Raw genomic sequence first — 19,619 nt, 5'->3', positions numbered from 1 at the left:
CATGATCAACTTTAGGCATGTAGCATTTATTTTTAGTGTACAATTTATTTGACATTTTGCACATAAATATTTATCATTTGAAAGTGTACAGAAATACCTGTAATGCTGTAAAAGATGTCTATCTTTTGGTTTGTGTTGCTAATGATGTCTTGTTATATTTTTGATGGTTTGTATGCAGCAACATGTTGGATGGGTGAAATGTTTGAAAGACTAACTCTAACAGAGACATTGTCCTGCAACCACTGCACTGTTTTCAACGCTTGGGCTCGGTTTCATGATAGAGTAGCAGCACCACCTATTGTTAAAACAGGGTACTAGGAACACTCTGAGGTCAGAAGATGGAAATTAGGGGAATTATTGAGAAAAATAACCACAGTGGAATCCTTTTAGATCCCAAAATACAAGGGAGAACAGTAGTCATCATTAAAAAAAAATAAATAAAAGGAGCTTGCTTTAATTGTGCACCTGCATGCGTTCAATTTAAATTGGTCTATAAACATTAGATATACATCAGTTCATATCTTTATCTAGACTTTAATTTGGATGACAGAGATTTCTGGCTTAATTCTTTGGTAATGACACCAGCCATTCCTAACAGTGTCTCAAAGAAAAAAAAAAAGTCATATATAGTCAATAGAAAAATGTATCATTTATTCTTTTAAAAAGGCAATCATAAAAGGCACAGTTCACAAATATATTCATCACACAACACAAATCAAATCATAGGGAAATCAACATAAATTCATCCTACAGTATCGACTATATCTCATAAATTCAAGCCATTTAAGGGCAAATTAAGTACAGTAGTACCAGATATGATTATGTAAGCTATGATGTACAGTACACAGGTTGTAGCTGAAAAAATATATAATAAATAGAATTGTCATGTTGAATTCATACAGACATTTCTCTCCCAAAATTACTAGCAACTCGTCCTTCTGTAGTGCACAGTAACTACACTACTATTTGGAAAAATCTCACTTAAAACATATTTCAGACTTAAAAAGCAAAATCATCTCCACTTATTCAGGTCTTAAACATGTTTTGTCACGTGAAATGTTCGTAAACGTTACTTTATCTCAAAGAAATGCCCAAAATATAAAACAACAGCACCAAAAAATAAAAAATGAAATTACAAAAACACAGCAACCACTGACACTAAAAACAAACTGACCAATATCAGTCACTCAAGTACTGGAGGAGTTTAAATTAGCACTGATCATTAGCACCATATTGTATGTCGTACAATACGCTGAAAGAGTTCTACTGACTTTTGGTAAAAAGTAAAGAGAGGAGTAAAGTTGAATATGTTTTCTTGTCAGACTGAGAAAGTGCTACTGCGCAGGTCTAATTGTCCCCTGAATAAAGCACTTAAAAGTTTCCGATGATCACTAAAACACTGTTAGTATTATCTATCTCAGAGTAAATATAGTAAACTAAGACAACTGTCTAGTTAGCTGCCAGGCTATTTATGCTTTATCTAAAATATACTGACCTCTAGTTCCTGCCAATGTCCCATCAAACTGCCCTCCAATCATGTAAACTCGGAGCAGCCTTTGGGTGGTACAGTATCTCAGGATTTTATTGCTTTATTTGGTGGAAGCATAAGAGTAACATCACAGATGAAGTCAACTGAAATTTAATTTCACTGACATCCAGGATCAGTGTAAGGCCAGAGATCACAGGTGGCTCGCTGTAAGACGTTCAGGAGACCGACTTCTATTGCGGTTAAATGCCTAAAAAAAAGATACATTATTGTTAAAGATATTTGCAACTATTGTGTAAGATTAAAACAAATCCAGATAAATAAAGCCGAGTTTTTTGAGCACATACCCTTCAGGCCATGGGTGTGCATGCATGTTAAGTGGAAAGAGCGATACATCTGAGTTTGAAATTAATCTGAATTACATGAATAGCTGAGCAAGGTTAAGTTCAACAAGTGGTGCCTGTCTCTCTGTGTGTTTGGTTGCACTGTCAAATATTATGGAGACTTACAAGAGTGCGAGTTGGGCTGAGAGAGCGAGAGCGCACGGGGCTGGCACTTCTGCTCCGGCTTCTGCTCCACTGCAAAAACAGACACCAGCAAACACATGAGCCTTTCCATGGACTTGCATTATTCTCCAGAGCACTGGTTCCCAACCTCTTGGCCTCCACTAGGGGATGTCAAAGCTTCACAGGTGGTTGCGAGGCTCTCTTGATTTTAAGGGGTGTACAGTTTTTGTATAGAGGCTGCATACATATATCTCAAGATTTCCTTAATTTCTGCAAAGAAAACTAAATTTTTAAAATTGAGATTATTATTCAAGATATGAACTTTAAAAAAAAAAAAAAAAAAAAAAAAGCTCACAGGAAAAGGGCACAGTGAAGACCTGAACACAAGCTAAATTCACAGAGGCTGCTTAACAGCCTCAATCTACATGAGAATAGTGTGCACATAAAACAGCCGGAGCTAATAGAACAATGGCCCAGTGTCAGGGAGAATAAAAAGAAGCCTCTTAAGTATGTATGATTGTTTAAAAAAACATAATACAGACAGAAAATTGTTTAAAAATTCCAAAGACTATCAGGAAAAGTCATGTTTGATGCAATATGTGTAATAATCTGCTCAAAATATATCCAAATCGCTTGTTTCACACAAACTTCCTGCAGTTATTGTGTTCATTATTTGGGTTAATTATCAAGGTTATCAGTTGCTCTGTACTCTTATTGTTATGCATTGGCTATAATATGATATATCCATAAAATATGTCACTTAGTCAAGAGTCTTCAGGTTGGGAACCATTGCTCCAGAGTACACTTAGATTAACTGACGTGTTTGAAATACTATACAGTCAGTACCAGAGCACCCCTCCTGGTCACAGCCTCGCCCTTCACTACCACAGCATCTCCTTCCACCAAGGCCGGCCACACGTGGTACATCACCAGAGGAGCAGTGAAGTCTGAATCATAGCTGCGACGATACCTGTCAGACAGAGGCAGAGGAAAGCGTGAGGAAGAGCTGTGAGAATGTGTGTGAGGGTGACCTCTAAGTGTTGAGGGTGACATCTGCTGGTAGAGACAGCAAAAAAGTTGAACTGCTGCGCTTCATAGAGTGATGTTTTACAGTAATTGTTTGGAAATGTACTAGCATCATACAGTAAAGGGCAGCCCCATTATCTATTTATTTATTTGAGGTTTTTATGTCATTCTTTAGTTTTGCAGTCGTGTTCCTGGTGTATTCAAATCCGAAAAACATGGATTTCTGCATAATGTCGTTGCTACATATAAACCCACATATGGCCGTGGATGCTGGGGATCAGTGCTGTAATCTGTATCACAACAAACAGGAAAAACACAGAATTCAGACAAAGGACTGTACAGAGGACTGACTTGCTGTCGTTGTAAAGTTCTCCATCACTGGCAAAGGCCAAGTCAAGCGGGGGGTCCAGTGTCTGCATGGCAAAGGCCACCCTGCATGTCTCCCTGATCAAGGTAGAGATAAGAGCAAAATCCACCTCTGGTGGGAACGAGATCCGAGGGTTCACATTCATGGCGTTGATCACATCCTGTGGAGAGGAAACACACAGACAGATGCACTGCCCTTATCAGTATCAAGCTAATGTGTTTGTAAATCCTGCAGAGGACACAGGAGAGAATAATTTAATCCTACATTGACGCTGGCCCGAACGTCATAGAGGTCCAGGTTTCTGACAATGTAATCCACAGCTGCATCCTCCAGACTTTCTGGTCCAAAGTGGGATGAAGACAACGTCTTTCTCACACGCAGCTTGAACTGACGGTAAGCCAGTTTCGCTGTCTTGAAGGATTCCTGAGACATGAGAACATGAAAATGACATTTTAAAGTCAATTGCTTCACGTGCCAGCGGACTATATAGCCCTGATTAAATCAATCAACTAGGGTACTACTGGAGTCATACCGCCACAGCAATGAAGATGATTTTCTGGACCATCTCTAAGTCAACAATGTGGCGTCGAAGCATGGTCTGGGCTTCCAGCCGCTCCACAGCGTACAGATCACTGAAGCGCGATACAAGACGTGCGTAGCGGGAGGAGTTAGTGAGCTGAGCTCTGGTGGGCGACTCGCTTCTCATGGGGCTAGACGAGCAACTGGGCCTTGGCAAGGGGCTGGGAGAGCGACTCCTCACCAACCTGAAAGAGACGGAGAGACAGACATAATTTGAGACATCCAGCAAAATCTGTGTGTGTATGGACCAAATCACAATGTTTGTTTACAAAAACTTCCAGGTAGAAAACCTCTGTGTCACGTACATAAAATTAAATGGCACTGAGCACACGTTGCCTCAACTGGTTAGTTTTTGGCTCTAGACTGATATTGATTTTGTTAGGTGGGTCTTTTTAGGTGGCTTAAGTATGTTTTGCGGCGACCCCTGTCAGCAGTATGTTGTTTGGCTTCCGTGCTGGTAGATTTGGTTCATCAAAGACACTAGCAAAGCAACACAGGAACACAAAAACGGCATAGCAGAACCGCCAGATAAGTTGGACCACCGTGTTTAACTATGCATCTTTAAATTTTACAGTTACAGCTGAAAATGACAACAGAAATTAACTAGAGCACTCGGAGAGCGCAGACCTCTGCCAAGCACCTCGGATTTCCCGCCATTTTATTATTTTATCCGCTTCGCTTCAACCGATCACCACCAAAATTGTATCATCTGTTCCTTGTCCCATTATCAACCTTTCATCAAAATCCGTTCAGAACTTTTCGAGTTATTTTGCAGACAAACAGACCAACGCCGGCGAAAACATAACCTCCTTGGCGGAGGTAACAAGGTTGTCAATTTTACATATCTCTGCAATTGAAATTGATAGATGTCTACCTGGAAGTGATTGTATTTATTAGTGCTACATCACAGTGATTCAGTCTCTATATGATATTTGTGTGTCTGTATTATGGGTGCTGGTTTACCTCTCCTGCAGCATGGCCTTCTCTGTGCTCAGAGTGGACACTTCATCTCTCAGCAAGCGAATCTGCCGCTCATAGTCGTAGTCAAAAGTCTCCAGCTTCCTCTTATACATCTCCACCTGCTCATGTGCAGATCGCAAACTGAAACACAGACACGCTTCACATCAACAGGGAACAACATACTGTGCTTTGCTTTTGCGGATGAATATATATTCCAGCACTATTTGACTGTGTAACCCACTCTGCTTTCAGCTGCAGTATTTCATCTTCAGTGGCCAGCAGAGTGGTTGCTGATTTGCTCTTTGTCTCGTCCAGTTCCTTCTGAGCATTGACCAATCTGAAAACAAAAATCAGCTATTTTAATAGTGGGTTTCATGTATTACAGTGCATATAATTCAGACTGCAACGTGAGAGGGTATTAATAGATATAATAGACATTTCTATACATTCCCTCATCCATGGAGTTGTATCCATATTGTAGAATTTTTCATTTATCCAAACTACAACATGAGCTGGCTGCAGTCCATCGTCTTATATCTCTTATACTCACTCTGCTCTGACAGAGTCCAACTGCAGGCGAGTGGAGCACAGCCGAGTGTCCATCTGCAGCATGTCACTCTCATGGGAGGCAGAGAGCTCCCTGATCCTCATGTCCTTCTCCGCTGAATCCTGATAATAACAGATGATGATACAGTACAAATGTTGCACAGTAACCACAACACCAGATGGCCATAATAGAGGAAAATTATTTAAATTGGCTGAAAATATGTGTTTGGGGTTTTTTTGTACGATAAATGTAGTGCAGAAGTTTCACCTTTATTCACCTAATATTAAGACTTTTTTCTTAAAATCATATGACTTTATTCTTTTTAAATGACTTTGTTCTAATAATATTACGACATTTTCCCCTGTAAAATTAAGAGTTTATTCCTGTATTATTGCTACTTTTTCACACAGAATTATGACTTTATTCATGTAATGTTACGTTATTTTTGCCCCATAGACTTAAAAGTTTATTTGCATAATATCATGGCTTTTATTCTTGAAATAGTATGACTTTATTCTTATTGAATTACTTTACTAACTTTCTTCTAATATTACAACATTTTCCCAGTTATTCACAGTTATTACTACTTTTTTCTCATGAAATTGTGACTTTAGTTATTTAATGTTACATCATTTTTTGCCCTGTAAAAATGATGCCTTTATTTGTTTAATATTAGGACTTTTTTCTTGAAGTAGTACGACTTTATTCTTGTTTTAATAATGACTTTTTTTCTCAATCAAATCAAAGATTTTTTTTCATAGTGTGGCTCTGATACACTTTTGCATTTTTGTCTGTGGCGTAGATCAAATTAATTTCGGTGGATTAGTGAAATATTCAGTGTCATGAAGACAAGATGTCACCTGGATGAGCTGTAGACTGGTGTCGTCAGTGACAGAGGGCCTCGCCATTGAAAAACAGGTCCCAAGCCACGGCAGCAGGCGTGTTTTGAGGGTGTCCACTCCAGCATAGTGCCCACCTTTTTCATGAATTAAAAACAGAGCGTGTGTTGAGAAATTCATGAGGGATTAAAACCTGTTTAATGCTTTGGAAGTGAAAGTGTAAATGCATATGCTTACCTTCAGCAGCTGTGAGGTTGAGGATGGCAAACAATTGGCCCTGGATCTTGGCGGTTAGTTCGATCAGCTCACAACATCTGTTTAGATTCTGGTCGCAGGAAATAACCTGGGAGGGCAAATATGACAAACAACAGGCTAATGAACCAGACAGACCTTTGCTGTGTACAGCCACAGACAAATTAATTTCAGACACATGGTGACAGGGTGACGAATGTTCCACTTAGTCAGTCAATATTTACATTCAGCTTATCAGCTTTTGACACCACACCACAGATTGAGAGTTCCACAGGCTTCATTAAACAGGTTGAGGAACTCTTTTGTTCCTCAGTCTGTCAACCTATAAAATCAGAGTATGTGGCTCCTATTTAGCCTCAGCGTACCTAAGCCCAACACTGAACACAAAAGGAATGATTAATTTGTCGCACTGCACCATCGTTTGATATGTGATTTGTAGCGTTTGTAGTACGGTTTTGTTGTTTGGTTACATGACAAATGTCTAATTTTTTCTGAAAATGAAGTCAAATTCAAACCATAAAAGCATTTGAAACTGTAAAATGTTACAGGTTTTCTTTTTTATGTTGTACTGATATATTTTCTGTGATGGATGAATATATAATGTTGGTATTGTATAATTGTAGTCATTACGATTGTTAATATTACTTTTAAAAAAACCCCACCAATAACATTTTTAATGCCCAAAGGCAGAATTGTTTTAACAGACAGATGAGGGCACATTTCTCACTCAGACCAAAGAAGGTTTCAAAGGCTATCCAAAAAAGCAACAGGTATTGATGTTGCTAGCTCTGTTTTCAATTAGAAACTTTATGACACAAGTGTTTAATGCCATACATTGACAGTTGTGTTCTTTAATAGATTTTTTAAAGTTCTTAATAAACCAGAATCTAATTTTTTAACAAAAAAACATAAGCGATACCAATGGATCGCAATAAAACAAGCAAACAGAAACAGAATGCCAGGGGGCAATATATAGCTACATATACAAAGCCAGAAGACATAATTCATTCATACAAATGCATTTAAAAAGATGCACAAATTCATTGTCCTAATAACCATATTATTTTTGGGGAGAGATTTAGATTTCATATATTGCCTGGTTCATTTTCAATTGAAATGATTATTTTGTGGATATGAGATTTTGCTAAAAGAATGATTAGGATAATATTATTTGATTTTATTGCCAGGACATTTATTGAAACCAAACAAAACGTTTTGTAGGCACAAAGGGAAATCAGAGTCAGTATTATCAATAATAAACTACTCAAGTCCTTCCTTAGCTTCTTAGTAAGGGCACAATGCCAAGATAGACAAATTTACATTGATATTCCTTTCAGCTTGACAAGATAATAATTAGCTTTGTAATGTCTAAACTCCAAGATTTTCATACACTCTCTGACCAGACTAAAATGCAACATCTTCTTGGAGAAAACAGTGTTGGCGCCATAGATGCAGCAAGACATACCAGTGCATGTTCCAGCTGAAGAGACAACCAACGCAACAATATATAGGCCTAGTTCATCTAATCACAGATCAGACTCTGCCTTTTTATTTTTATTACTCCTTCACTTACTAAGTTTTTCCTTTTTTAAATTAACGTAGTATGTGCATTTGTAATAATACATTGTTGTTGATTTTTTTTTTTTTTTTTAATTTTCACGATCTTAAATTCTCATTGTGCTCAGGCAACTCATAAGAAAGGGGTAAATTCCAGATATTTTTCCGATAAAGGTCTTTTGTAAGGCTGTTCCAGTAAGTAACTACATAAGGATAAGAGACAACATCACTCTAAAATAACTTGCATATGTCTTTTTTGTTATTTGTGGTAGAAACCCAATGCATTTATAGAATAACCTGCCTATAAGTTTAAAACAGTTCCTCTGGCACATGAGAGAAGTTTGCCTTCAGGGTTTTTCATTTTAACCCAAACCATAATATTTAAATAATAATAATAATAATAATAATAATAACCAATAAAGTTGTTTATGGCAGAAGCCCTGAAGGCAAACTTCATCCAACCAGCGTCCCTCTGTTAGTTGTTCCGGTCTGCGTCGCCACCCAGCGGATTTCTACAGGAAGTAACAGGATGTGAACTATCTGGAAGTAAAAGATCTTTGGAAAAGTCCAACCGTAGCCATGGCGACTGGCGTCCATAGCAACCAAACTCTACCGAGAAATCAATGTCATCTAAACAAGTGCATTCCTCTGCTGTAGTGCTGTGAATTATTTCATGCATCATACAAACCACTGTGCAACAACTGCGCCAGCCATTATTGAAATAACAATGGGTAAAAAAAATATAAATTTTATAGGAGATAGTGAAACAATCAGCAGTCGACAGAGGTAAACAGAGACAGTTATACTGTCTAGAGGAGGTGGTTATGTTATCTGAAACGCTTTGACTGAAACTTAAATTTCAAGTTTAGACAAATGTAATTTTAAGCCTCCACAACAGCAGATGTCGATGCTGACCGAGGGCACTGATGAAGTGCTCTGGTCAGATTTAGGTCGCTCATTACTAATTGATGAACTTACATGGTAGTCTTTGTGCCAGCTCTCAAGCTTGTCCTGTAAGACGCTGAAGGAAGATGTATTAGTCAGTCTCCTCAACGTGTCGGCCATGTCAGTCCTCAGTAGGCCTAACCAATGCGCGGAGGGTTAAAACGCCTCAGGAGGAGGACAACAGCCGCCGGGGGTGTGATCTCCAAGGGGAGTGCGGTGCAGTAAAAATTCCTGTCCTGGCAGCTTTCTCCACCTACGACACAGATGCCAAGCACCGCCTCAGTTGTGGCAACCGAGCGGGACGAGCCGACACCGTAAACCACACAGTGTTTTGAATCTAAATAACTCGGGACGGATAAACTAGAAGCTCGGCTCTTTGTGTCAGTCAGTCCTCTGCACGTTCTGCTCTCCCCTCATGTAAATACGATTGTAATGTCATACTGTCAAACGACACCAAAGGCCCGCAGAGTCAACCCTGAGGCTCGGTAACACACATATCCTATGCTGATGTTTCCGTTTTAAGTGGCTGTGTTAGATTAAATCCGATTATAATATACAGCAGGCCATACTGAACTGAATTACACGTGCAGGGAGGGCTGTCAAATCTTTAGCACATTTAAAACCATAGCAAGTAGCCAGAATTACATGATCACGTGTGATTTAAGACTGAAACCAGGAGCAGACTACTGCACGTAAGAGGCATGCAATACTAATGCAAATTTTAATATAAAGATATCTATAATGACAGAGTTCAACAAAATCAATCAATTGAGACTGTATAAATAAGGGCTAAAATAACAAAATAAAATACATGAATATCTGTATTTTATCATTTCAGCCCATACCCTTTCCTGATCTGATGCAGCAGTCTCGCATTAATTTTAATTTTAATTAATTTCTCTTACCTATATTGCTCTTCATATCTTCTTTAGTATTGAAGATTTCATTTTGGTGTACATAAGGCAAGGCAGCTTTATTTGTAAAGCACATTTCATACGTATACAGTATATATAGTACATTACATATTTAGATTTTAGTTTTTATAGATTTTATATTTTATTTTTATTGTTTCTTACTTTTAGTATTAGTAAATGTCTTTATCTGTTGTGCACTTTATTGTTACTTTAGTGTTAATAAATGTCTTTAACTGTTGTGCTCCTGCATTTTATCCTGTCACGTGGGACAGAGAGAAACGTCTCCTGGATTCCTCTGTATGTCTGGTACATGTGGAGAAATTGACAATAAAGCTGACTTTGACTTTGATTCACAAGGGCAATTCAGAGTGTGTTGCAGAGCAATACAATATAAAACATAAATAATACATGAAATAGTAAAGAGAAAAAAGCGCTATAGGGTAAAATTAAATAACCTAGTAAGTGATTTACAATTTTAAAAAAAATCAGAATTCAAAATAGCAAAGGTGCAGACAATAGGTGCAAAGATAAAAACATTATTTAAAATGAGTTTATAAATAAGGTTGCAGTTATTACAGGGTGGAGAAGGCAATGTTAAAGACAAATGTTTGTGGCTTTGACTTAAAAATGGTCAGAGTTGGGGCATAACATTGACATCATTGCCTTTTGCTTTGCAGCAAAGTGTTTTAATTAAATCCAGAGTTTACTGTAAAACTGTTCCTGTTAAATGTTTTTTTTCATTGCTGCTTAGATTTTATTGTTAATTAATAAAGAGATCTTGGATGAGGCATTGAGTATTATGGCTCGTTGGCAGTTTACCTATGGAAAATATGAATGGACATGTTTTTCTATTTTAGGATCCTTCTGTCATTGGCTGGTTGAACTTGGGATGAACCATTTTTTATTAACATAGAAAGGTCTTTTTTTTTGTTAGCGCATTTAGCGTATACTACAAAACCCCGGGATTTTGTTCTCCTTCGTATTATCATTACCTTTTTATTCTTGAATAAATGTTGTGTACTCGATAAGTTACATTAAAACAATAACCAGTGTCGTCACCCTCGACGGTGACAAGTGGTACGGCCCTGTCACTGTGCGAGCAGGAGAGGGAGGGTCAACATGGCGTCTGAACAGGTCCGTTATGTTTAATATTTGTTGTTTTTCTTGCATTTTACCCTGTTTTTGCTAATGCGTTTTCCAATAGGGTAGTAATGTAAGTCCCCGAGTGACTAAATGTCATAATTATAAATGTACTGGGCTTTGTTGTCGGTCATACTGTAATAAATACCGACCTCCGCTGCCGTTATTATAGCTAGCGTTATATGGATATAAAATTATTATAGCAGATCTGCTGTCAAACAGCAATGCCATTTTGCTAATATAAAGAGCAGAGAAGCTGTATGATACCGAGACAATCGAGTGTATCTCTATTTTGATGCTAAAATGAGTGCAGTTTATTTTTAGTTCTGCCACAGACAGGCTGTCGAGGGGATTTTAACTGAGATGCATTCCAACGCAGAGCACAAGACACACTGGAAATAAGCAGGAGCCTAAAGTTTGATATGGATATGTATAGTAAATGTACATTTGTGGAGAATGTCATACACAGAGAAGGCCATGGTTTACAACTCTGAGCTAGAATTAGCCTGGAAACAATTTATTATCTCTATGTGTGTAACTGCACTGGGATTTCAAGGTATGTAAGATAAGATAAGATAAGATAGAGCTTTATCTATACTGAGGGAAATAGCTTTACAGCAGTTGCAATGCAAAGTTGTAAGTGTGCACATACAAAGAGTGCAATATACAAAAACTATAATAACATAGCAGTAAGTGCAAAATATAAAAACTAGATAACAGTAAGGTGCAATCCTATATATACAGTACCAAAATACAGTTACCAGTACGGGTGGTAAATAAAAGTATAGATCATATATTGTTATAGAAATACTATACTATACTATACTATACTAATGCTATTTCTGTGTATATTATAGGGATGCACATTACTGTGTCCTCGGCAATATAAAGATATATCGTTATCGAGATATGAGACTATACACCGTCTTGATTTTGGATATTGTATCGTTATAAGACATAAATGGTCTTTTTCCCTAATGTTAAAAGCTGCATTACAGTAAAGCAATATAAATATATCAACTTACAAGACTTATGTTTGTTTTAGCACTTGCCTTAACCCAGTTAGTCATTACATATCCACATTATTGATGATTATTGATCAAAAATCTGTGAAAATGTGTTAATATTTTCTGAAAAAACAAACAGTCAACAAAAAGTCATCCCTACAACTTAGTCACATCAGAGAGAGTATTTGGTCAGAAATATTACTATGTTTGTTTTTGTTTACGAGTCGTAGCATTGATGAAGTGCTCTTGAGGAGATTTAAAAATATCAAGATATATATCGACTATGGAGATGTAGTCCAAAAATATTATGATGTAATTTTCAGGACATATTGCCCAGCCCTAGTCCTCAGTATCGGCCGATATCGGCTTTAAAATTAAATATCAAAATCGACCAACATGCTTTGTCTTATTTAGCACAATGAATGAATGTTACATACATTGTATTGTAAAAGAGAGATTGTATTTCATGTCTCCATCTGCTGGTGGACTGTCACGATGAGAGTACGCATGGATAATATGATGTTAATTCCACTACATGTACATAAAATAGACTTGATGTCATTGTATCATCAAATGCTCTTGTATAGTTTTTGTTTTAAAGCTATAGTGCGTAACTTGTGTCGCCTCCCAGCGGATAATGCGTTATTACAACTAATAAGCCGGCGGCACTTCCATGTACACAGAGTAACACTCGCCACACACCGTGTACACAGAGTAACACTTGCTTTTGTGGTAGGATCCACTTCTGAACCGTGTCTCGGCCGCTTCTCCACCATGTTGCTTTCTCTTTCTACCTGCACTCTACCTCTTGCTGTGACACTCTCCGCTCTTCCTCCCCCTCCCTTCTTGTTGTGAGGAAGCATTTTCTGTGCGCCAGCGTGGGAATGTCGCCGGTCGACGCGCAAACTAAAAATGATATATATTGAAAAATACCGCGAGATGTTCGAGGAGCCGATCAGCTTAATCAGCATTATGTCATCTCCTCTAGTAGTGGCTTGGGTGAAACGGACATTTACGGACCTGTAGAAGTTACGCACTATAGCTTTAATGTATTCTTGTGAGCCTCTAGGGTTCAACTGGACGGAGAATCTCCCCTTTGTTTTTGTTATTTTCAAATGGGAGACATTTTACACAAACATCCGTTAACAAAATGGTTTCAAGTTTTAATTAGAGTAATAAAACGTTTGTACAACAACAAATAACCCTTCTGTTTTCATTCCTTTAAGGGTCACTCTGACTGATGATAATATAAACTCTGTAATACCGTGAAACTGCAATCTTTTCTGAGACTGTTATTGTACCCTGAAAATCTCATACCGTTGCAACCCTATGTGCCTCTATTTATTTTTGTCACTATCTGTACTTACCTGTATATTATCTTAAATTTGATTTTGAATTCCAGTCTTAGTATGAAACCAAACAAATAAGTAGTTATTATTATATGCAGTTTAACAACATAATTATTTACTGATTTCTTAGTGCTTTCCTTAGTGATTTTAGTGTCCCACTTCAGAGATTGTTTTGCCTTCCAGGAGAGCTCCAATGGGCCCGTGAAGAAGTCCATGCGAGAGAAGGCGATAGAAAGACGTGGTATCAACAAGGAACACAACAGTAACTTCAAAGCAGGCTATGTACCCATAGAAGAGGAGCGTCTTCATAAGACAGGGCTGAGAGGACGCAAGGGAAACATGGCTGTCTGTATTGTTGTCCTCCTCTTCCTCCTCGCCTTAATCAACCTCATTGTGAGTTCCATAAATGTACTCATCCATCTAATAGATCCTCATATACTTTCCTGAAAATGATGGCAAAGAGTTGACACAGACAAACTGGTCATTATGTTGTTGCCTGAATAATGATCCTTTATAACCTGCAACAACTACACTGTCCCTCAGATCACTCTGGTAATATGGACAGTGATACGTATTGGTCCAAATGGGTGCGACAGTATGGAGTTCCATGAGACCGGCCTGCTACGCTTCAAACAGAAGGCAGACATGGGCATTGTTCACCCACTGCACAAGAGCACAGTAGGAGGCCGCAAAGACCAGGACCTGGTTCTTGTTGGCAACAATAATCCGGTGAGAAACACAGAGTACACTTACAGTCAACATTGATCGTTTTATATACATGGAAAATGACACACTGTGAGCATGCTCCTCAAACTCTTCTCTTTGTTCTATGTATGTTGTTCCAGGTTGTGTTCCAGCAAGGCACTACTAAGCTGAGTGTAGAGAAGGACAAGACCTCAGTTGTCAGTGATGTTGGCATATCCTTCACAGACCCTCGCACGCAGACCACATTCTTCAGCACAGACTTTGAAAACCATGAGTTCCATTTGCCCAAAGGAGTCAAAGTTCTCAGTGTCAAAAAGGCCTCCACAGAAAGGGTGTGTATAACGCTAATAACATCTAATAGATGTAACAAAATAATATTTATAGCATCAGTTATAATATTAGTGTTTCACAACCTGTGCTCAATGTACTCACGGCACCCAATAACCCATAAAGGTGAATGTCATTTTTAGAATTTCTGCAAATTAATGAAGAAACAGGGTGTCTGCAGGTCCACAAACAGTCTTGAAATTGAAAAAAATTCAGCGTGTGAGGGCTTATTTGCAACAATCATTTGATCCAATTTAATTTATCCATCTTTTAATTTCCTTTTCTCAAAATGAGTCAAGCTTTTCTGAGTGAAAGTCCATATTTGCTTTTTTGTGTGGAGATGTGTTTTTCTAAAGAAATGAAGGAAAGAACAAAAAAAAACATTAACTATAACAATGCTATTACTTTAATATATATACGGAGAGGATGTAATAAAACTAAACCTACGGGACATTTGGACGTACAAACATAAGTTTATAAACTCACAAATGGATCAGAAATGATCAGAGTTGGGAAAGAAAAACAAGAAGTTATTCAGCATCAATGAACATCCACATTGCTGATTGCTGATGAACCTAATGCTGTACTTTATAATTGCACTTACCAGGTGGCGAAATGTAGATTAATCTAACTCACTTTAATAACCATGTTCCTACCTAAAACATACCTCTGCACAGGACCACACATATGTACTACTTACCTGCAATGCTTGAATATGAAAAAAGATGTGGTTTTTTTTTTTCAATTATTCCTAAATTTGTTGATAAATTATCTTAAAAAGGACTTGAAAAGCATTAAATATACCTGCAGACATCCTGATAAAGCATTAAAAAGTCCTCAGGAACACACTCAATTTCATCAGTTTAGACTCGAGTAGAAATTCAGTTTTTAACATGGCAAGGACTGAACGTACCGACCCTGAAAATTCTGGAATATCTGCAGAATAAGTACCTGAATGTTCCTGTGTTGCCAAACCAAAGCCCAGATTACAAATGTAAAAATCCAGGGAGACGTGAAGTTTGCAGTTCGCCATTGCAGACAGAGTCTGAGAGAATCTGAATGAACGCAGGTGTGCGAAGCTGATAAGAAGACTCAAAGCTGTGTTCCCCAACAGCAGTGTTCTTACAATGCTACAAACTGAAGGCCAAAAATAAACACAGAGAAAATATTTTAGCTTTGCATCTTTAATAAACACGGAAAAATGATTTTTAAAACTTGCTCACAGTGTGATTTGAGGACATTCTGTGTGACGGCAAAGCCAAAGCCTCTATAAATGTTGTTTGTAGTTTTAAGGCCTGCGGTGTCAGACTCCAACTGTGCAGAGCAGTGTTAGTACACTTAATGTGACTTTTTTCCATCATTTGTGATTTGTAAGCTTGATGTATTGTTGCATTCACACTTAATCCATAAGGGTTTACACATCTCATGTTTTGTCTCTGACGTTAGATCACCAGTAGTGCAGCGTCTGACCTGAACATTAAAGGCGACAGCAAGGCCATCATTCGTGGAAATGAGGGCGTCAACATCATGGGCCGCACTGTAGAGTTCAAGATGGGCGGAGGCATCGAGCTCAGGGCTGTGAGTATTCTTTCACACACATACATATGGGCACTGGGGGGGTGGCGGCCAAGCTGCCAATTTGTTGGAGGTGCAAACACTGGAGGCAGAGGTGCAAACCACAAACCCTACCCTTTAATATGAATATGATACGCATATTTTAATCATAGTCTGTTTTTATAAATGTCATCTGATCACAATTCTCAACTTGAGCCAAGTGCAGTTGCACGGTATTACCTGAAGTTGGAGCTTTGTTGCCTGAATGATTGTCCCTATAGATTGCCTGGTGATGTTTGGTTGACTGATGAATGAATTAATGAAAGGCCACTGGTAGACTCCAGAAGCATTTACGTTAACCTGATAGATGCTTGTAATGCCTGCACTACGAAGCAAGTTATGTAGGTGGACGATGGAGAAACTACTCTGAATATGTCACTTTAAAACACTTAAAGTCAGACTGTTTCTGTTTCCGAAGCAAAGAGTGGGAAACTAGTTAATGACAGATGAGGTCTATATGACTGTAGTGTTGCATTTATTATCATTTATGATCAGTTATAGTCATGGGAGCCAAAAGTATTGTTTTTCTTTGGTTTTTATTTCCAGTTATCGTCACACAGATGTCTCGTGTTATTCTGAGCTGCAGTGCTGGAATCAGGGTGTAAAATCAGCCACACTGTCAGCCAGACAGGGATAAAATAAACTTTGCACAATTAAAATGCAGCTAGAATCATCATCCTTTGTTTAATGTCAGAAACAATCTCTCTGTTTGTTAGAAGCTCCATTTAAAAACCAGAGTGGACATCAAAAGCCTGAAACAAACAAACAAAAAAAAGATTCTAATGATCTATAAAAATATTAGGGCTGCACCTGACTAAGAATTTCCCCAGTCAGCCAAAAGTCGTCATGTAGGGCCATTAGTCGACTAGTCTCCTGCATGTTTACCATACTGATTTAATTATTAAGTGATATATTTTGGTGGTTTGAGTTGAAGGTGTGAGAGAGAATAGTATCAGTAACATTGTTAACACTGTGCTACATTACAGAGAAACACAAAACCGTACTAATGAACCTTCATTAATATAGGCCTATATTTTATCTCCAAGTGCACGTCACACACTGAGCGAGCCGCCTGTTAATGACGCTGTGGGCTAATGGGCATGTAGCTACTTCCATGTTTCAAATGATACGTCATGTTTGTAGTCGACCAATGAAGATGAGTTTACATATCACCTTGGGTTCGTCCTTCACCTTCTCAAAATGATCCCACACTTTGGATTTCCTGCCCAACATGTTATTAACTAGCCTGTGGAATAACCGCAGGTACCAGCCCTGGAAATTAACCTGACTCCTGTCTGACTGCAGGGCGTGGACACTTCCTGTGTCTGTCCTTTCAAATAAAGTCACACATGGTCCATTCATATAGGTTTTGATTTATTTTGACAAGGTGCAGCTCCTGATAGAGATTTGCTTTTTTTGTTTTTGTTTACTGCAACCAAGCGCCCAATGAAGTCTTGCCAACTAATGACCTTTCTGGTCGACTATCAGGGAACAGACCTGAAAAATATGTTGTACAACACATTGTCAATACTACATTATAGTTAGACCTGTTTTCGACCCAAATTTCCATTTATCGCAAGCTGTAACGAATTATTAAGCACCCTTATTTTTCCTCACTTATGATTTTTTGCCATAAAAGGGACTCATTTTGCAGATGACTACTTGTGAGAAAAATCATTAATCTGACTAATAAACCAATGGGTTTTATAATCCGCTGTGTTGCTAGCACAACCCGTTGCCCAAAGTGCTCTTTTCTCAGGCTCCTTTTCATGGCTCTGGAATTTAAGGAATATTTGGAGCTCCCATCTTCATTTTCATGAGGTAATGGTTCTTGCAGGTCCCTGCACTACACCACATCACCATAGTTATGCACTGACACTGAAGAAAATAGCAATATTTCAGAGTGATAAACAGTTAATCCTGGCGATCCCAAAGCCAATACCCTGTTTGTTTGAACTTCCAACAAAGTGGCAGTTAAGTCAGGATGACGTCACCACAGGTGAAACAACAGTGTGTATTCTTGTTAATACGACTCAAAGTGCAGATTGTGATGTGTTTTAAATAAAGGTTTTGCAGACTCTTCTGGTGTGAATGTACTTTAGAGCTGATGAACATAAACATGTGGGAATGAATGGGTTATTTTCTCTTTGCAGGAGAACAGCATCGTCCTCAATGGATCGGTCATGTTCAATGCTACACGCATCCCTAACTCCGCAGGAGATGTGTATTTCGATGAAGGCATGGAGAGGTATAAGCTCTGCATGTGTGCAGATGGGACTCTGTTCCGTGTGCAGGTGAAATATCCCAACATGGGCTGCCAGACTTCAGATAACCCGTGTAAAAAAGCTCACTAGGAGACTTGACTGGAGTCTGCTCTTACATCTCCCTACAGTCTGTCACCACTGAAGTCAGATTACAAATTTGCATATATATAGAAAATTCTATAGGACATTCATCATGACTTGCACATTATGATACCTCTGCAGGAGGCCTGATAAATTCTGTATTCCTTATTTTGTTTGCCAAACAGGAATTGTGTTACAGATCATTGCCACTTGGCCAAAGATACGAACATACATGCAAGTGCTGAAGTACTTTTATTGTTCCGCAGGTGTGCCAACTTTATCTAAAATGAAATAATGCCATATCAGTGCGTAACACTTTAACATATTGTCTTTTACACTGCCTACTGATTAAAAGAAACTACAGTATTTACTTTTTGCCTTACCGTCCAGTATTACCACTACACAGACCTTGCAGAGGGGTTGTGTAGGATCTTATTTGCTCATTGTTCTGGCAGCTTTGTTTGATATTTTTGTTTTATTATATTCACTGACAGGCGTGAGACACTACATGATTATTATAATGATTTATGTAATATTAAATTTGGGATAAACTGAAAAACACAAGGTATATTTTAAGCCATCCAGTAAAACAGAGTAGGTCTCTTTGTTGGACTGTCCATAATGCACGTGCCAATGGATTTACAAGGGATGATATAGAATATAATATTTATGTAATATTCTAATTTTGTTGCAAAACATTTTTTTTACGACAAAATAATACAATATTGACAAACAGAAGGAGAGTGTGTGCACTAAGTTATGCTACAGATTAATGCAAATCTCTTTAAATGTTGATGAATGTCAGGAAAGCTTAAATCAGTAGCGTGGTTTGAAGCCTATATTGAGTGGTTTGAATTTTGTGCAATATATATAGTATAAAAGATTTGACTTTCATTTTTGGTTTGGATTGTCTTGTCTGTTTTATAATGTTGAGAAACGTCATGAAGTAGTCGCTCTCAGAGAATCACAGATGTTGTCTCTTGTGTTTTTGATCAGCTAGATAAAAAAAAAAAAAAATGTCAATCAGCCTTATTTGAAAAAAATGTCCAACATTTCATTGCTATGTTTGTTTCAATAAAGAAACATGTTGCTATGTGAAACTTCTTATCGTTGGTCTCAGGAAATGTCTCAAGTCTTTAAATGGTCATTTAAAA

General features: G+C 38.0%; 2 protein-coding genes across 2 annotated transcripts; one reads left to right on the top strand and one right to left on the bottom strand.

The window, feature by feature from the left end:
* Positions 1–557: 557 nt before the first annotated feature.
* On the bottom strand, positions 558–9,781 carry spata18 (spermatogenesis associated 18). Its single transcript, XM_049588549.1, has 12 exons — positions 9,098–9,781; positions 6,548–6,653; positions 6,332–6,447; positions 5,475–5,593; positions 5,166–5,261; positions 4,928–5,065; positions 3,918–4,149; positions 3,650–3,808; positions 3,370–3,545; positions 2,839–2,962; positions 1,996–2,064; positions 558–1,736 (listed from the first exon to the last, which is right to left on the bottom strand). Exons 1-12 carry the CDS (start codon positions 9,182–9,184, stop codon positions 1,680–1,682), a joined length of 1,479 nt encoding a protein of 492 aa, XP_049444506.1. The 5' UTR covers positions 9,185–9,781; the 3' UTR covers positions 558–1,679.
* A 1,215-nt stretch (positions 9,782–10,996) lies between these two features.
* Positions 10,997–19,570, top strand: sgcb (sarcoglycan, beta (dystrophin-associated glycoprotein)). The gene is made up of 6 exons (XM_049588552.1): positions 10,997–11,112; positions 13,658–13,867; positions 14,018–14,203; positions 14,320–14,511; positions 15,953–16,084; positions 18,274–19,570. Exons 1-6 carry the CDS (start codon positions 11,098–11,100, stop codon positions 18,472–18,474), a joined length of 936 nt encoding a protein of 311 aa, XP_049444509.1. The 5' UTR covers positions 10,997–11,097; the 3' UTR covers positions 18,475–19,570.
* The last annotated feature ends 49 nt before the right edge of the window (positions 19,571–19,619 follow it).

Source organism: Epinephelus fuscoguttatus, linkage group LG10, assembly GCF_011397635.1.
Source record: "Epinephelus fuscoguttatus linkage group LG10, E.fuscoguttatus.final_Chr_v1".
In the NCBI taxonomy this organism is placed as follows: Eukaryota; Metazoa; Chordata; class Actinopteri; order Perciformes; family Serranidae; genus Epinephelus; species Epinephelus fuscoguttatus.
This window is presented reverse-complemented; position numbering and strand designations above follow the sequence as displayed.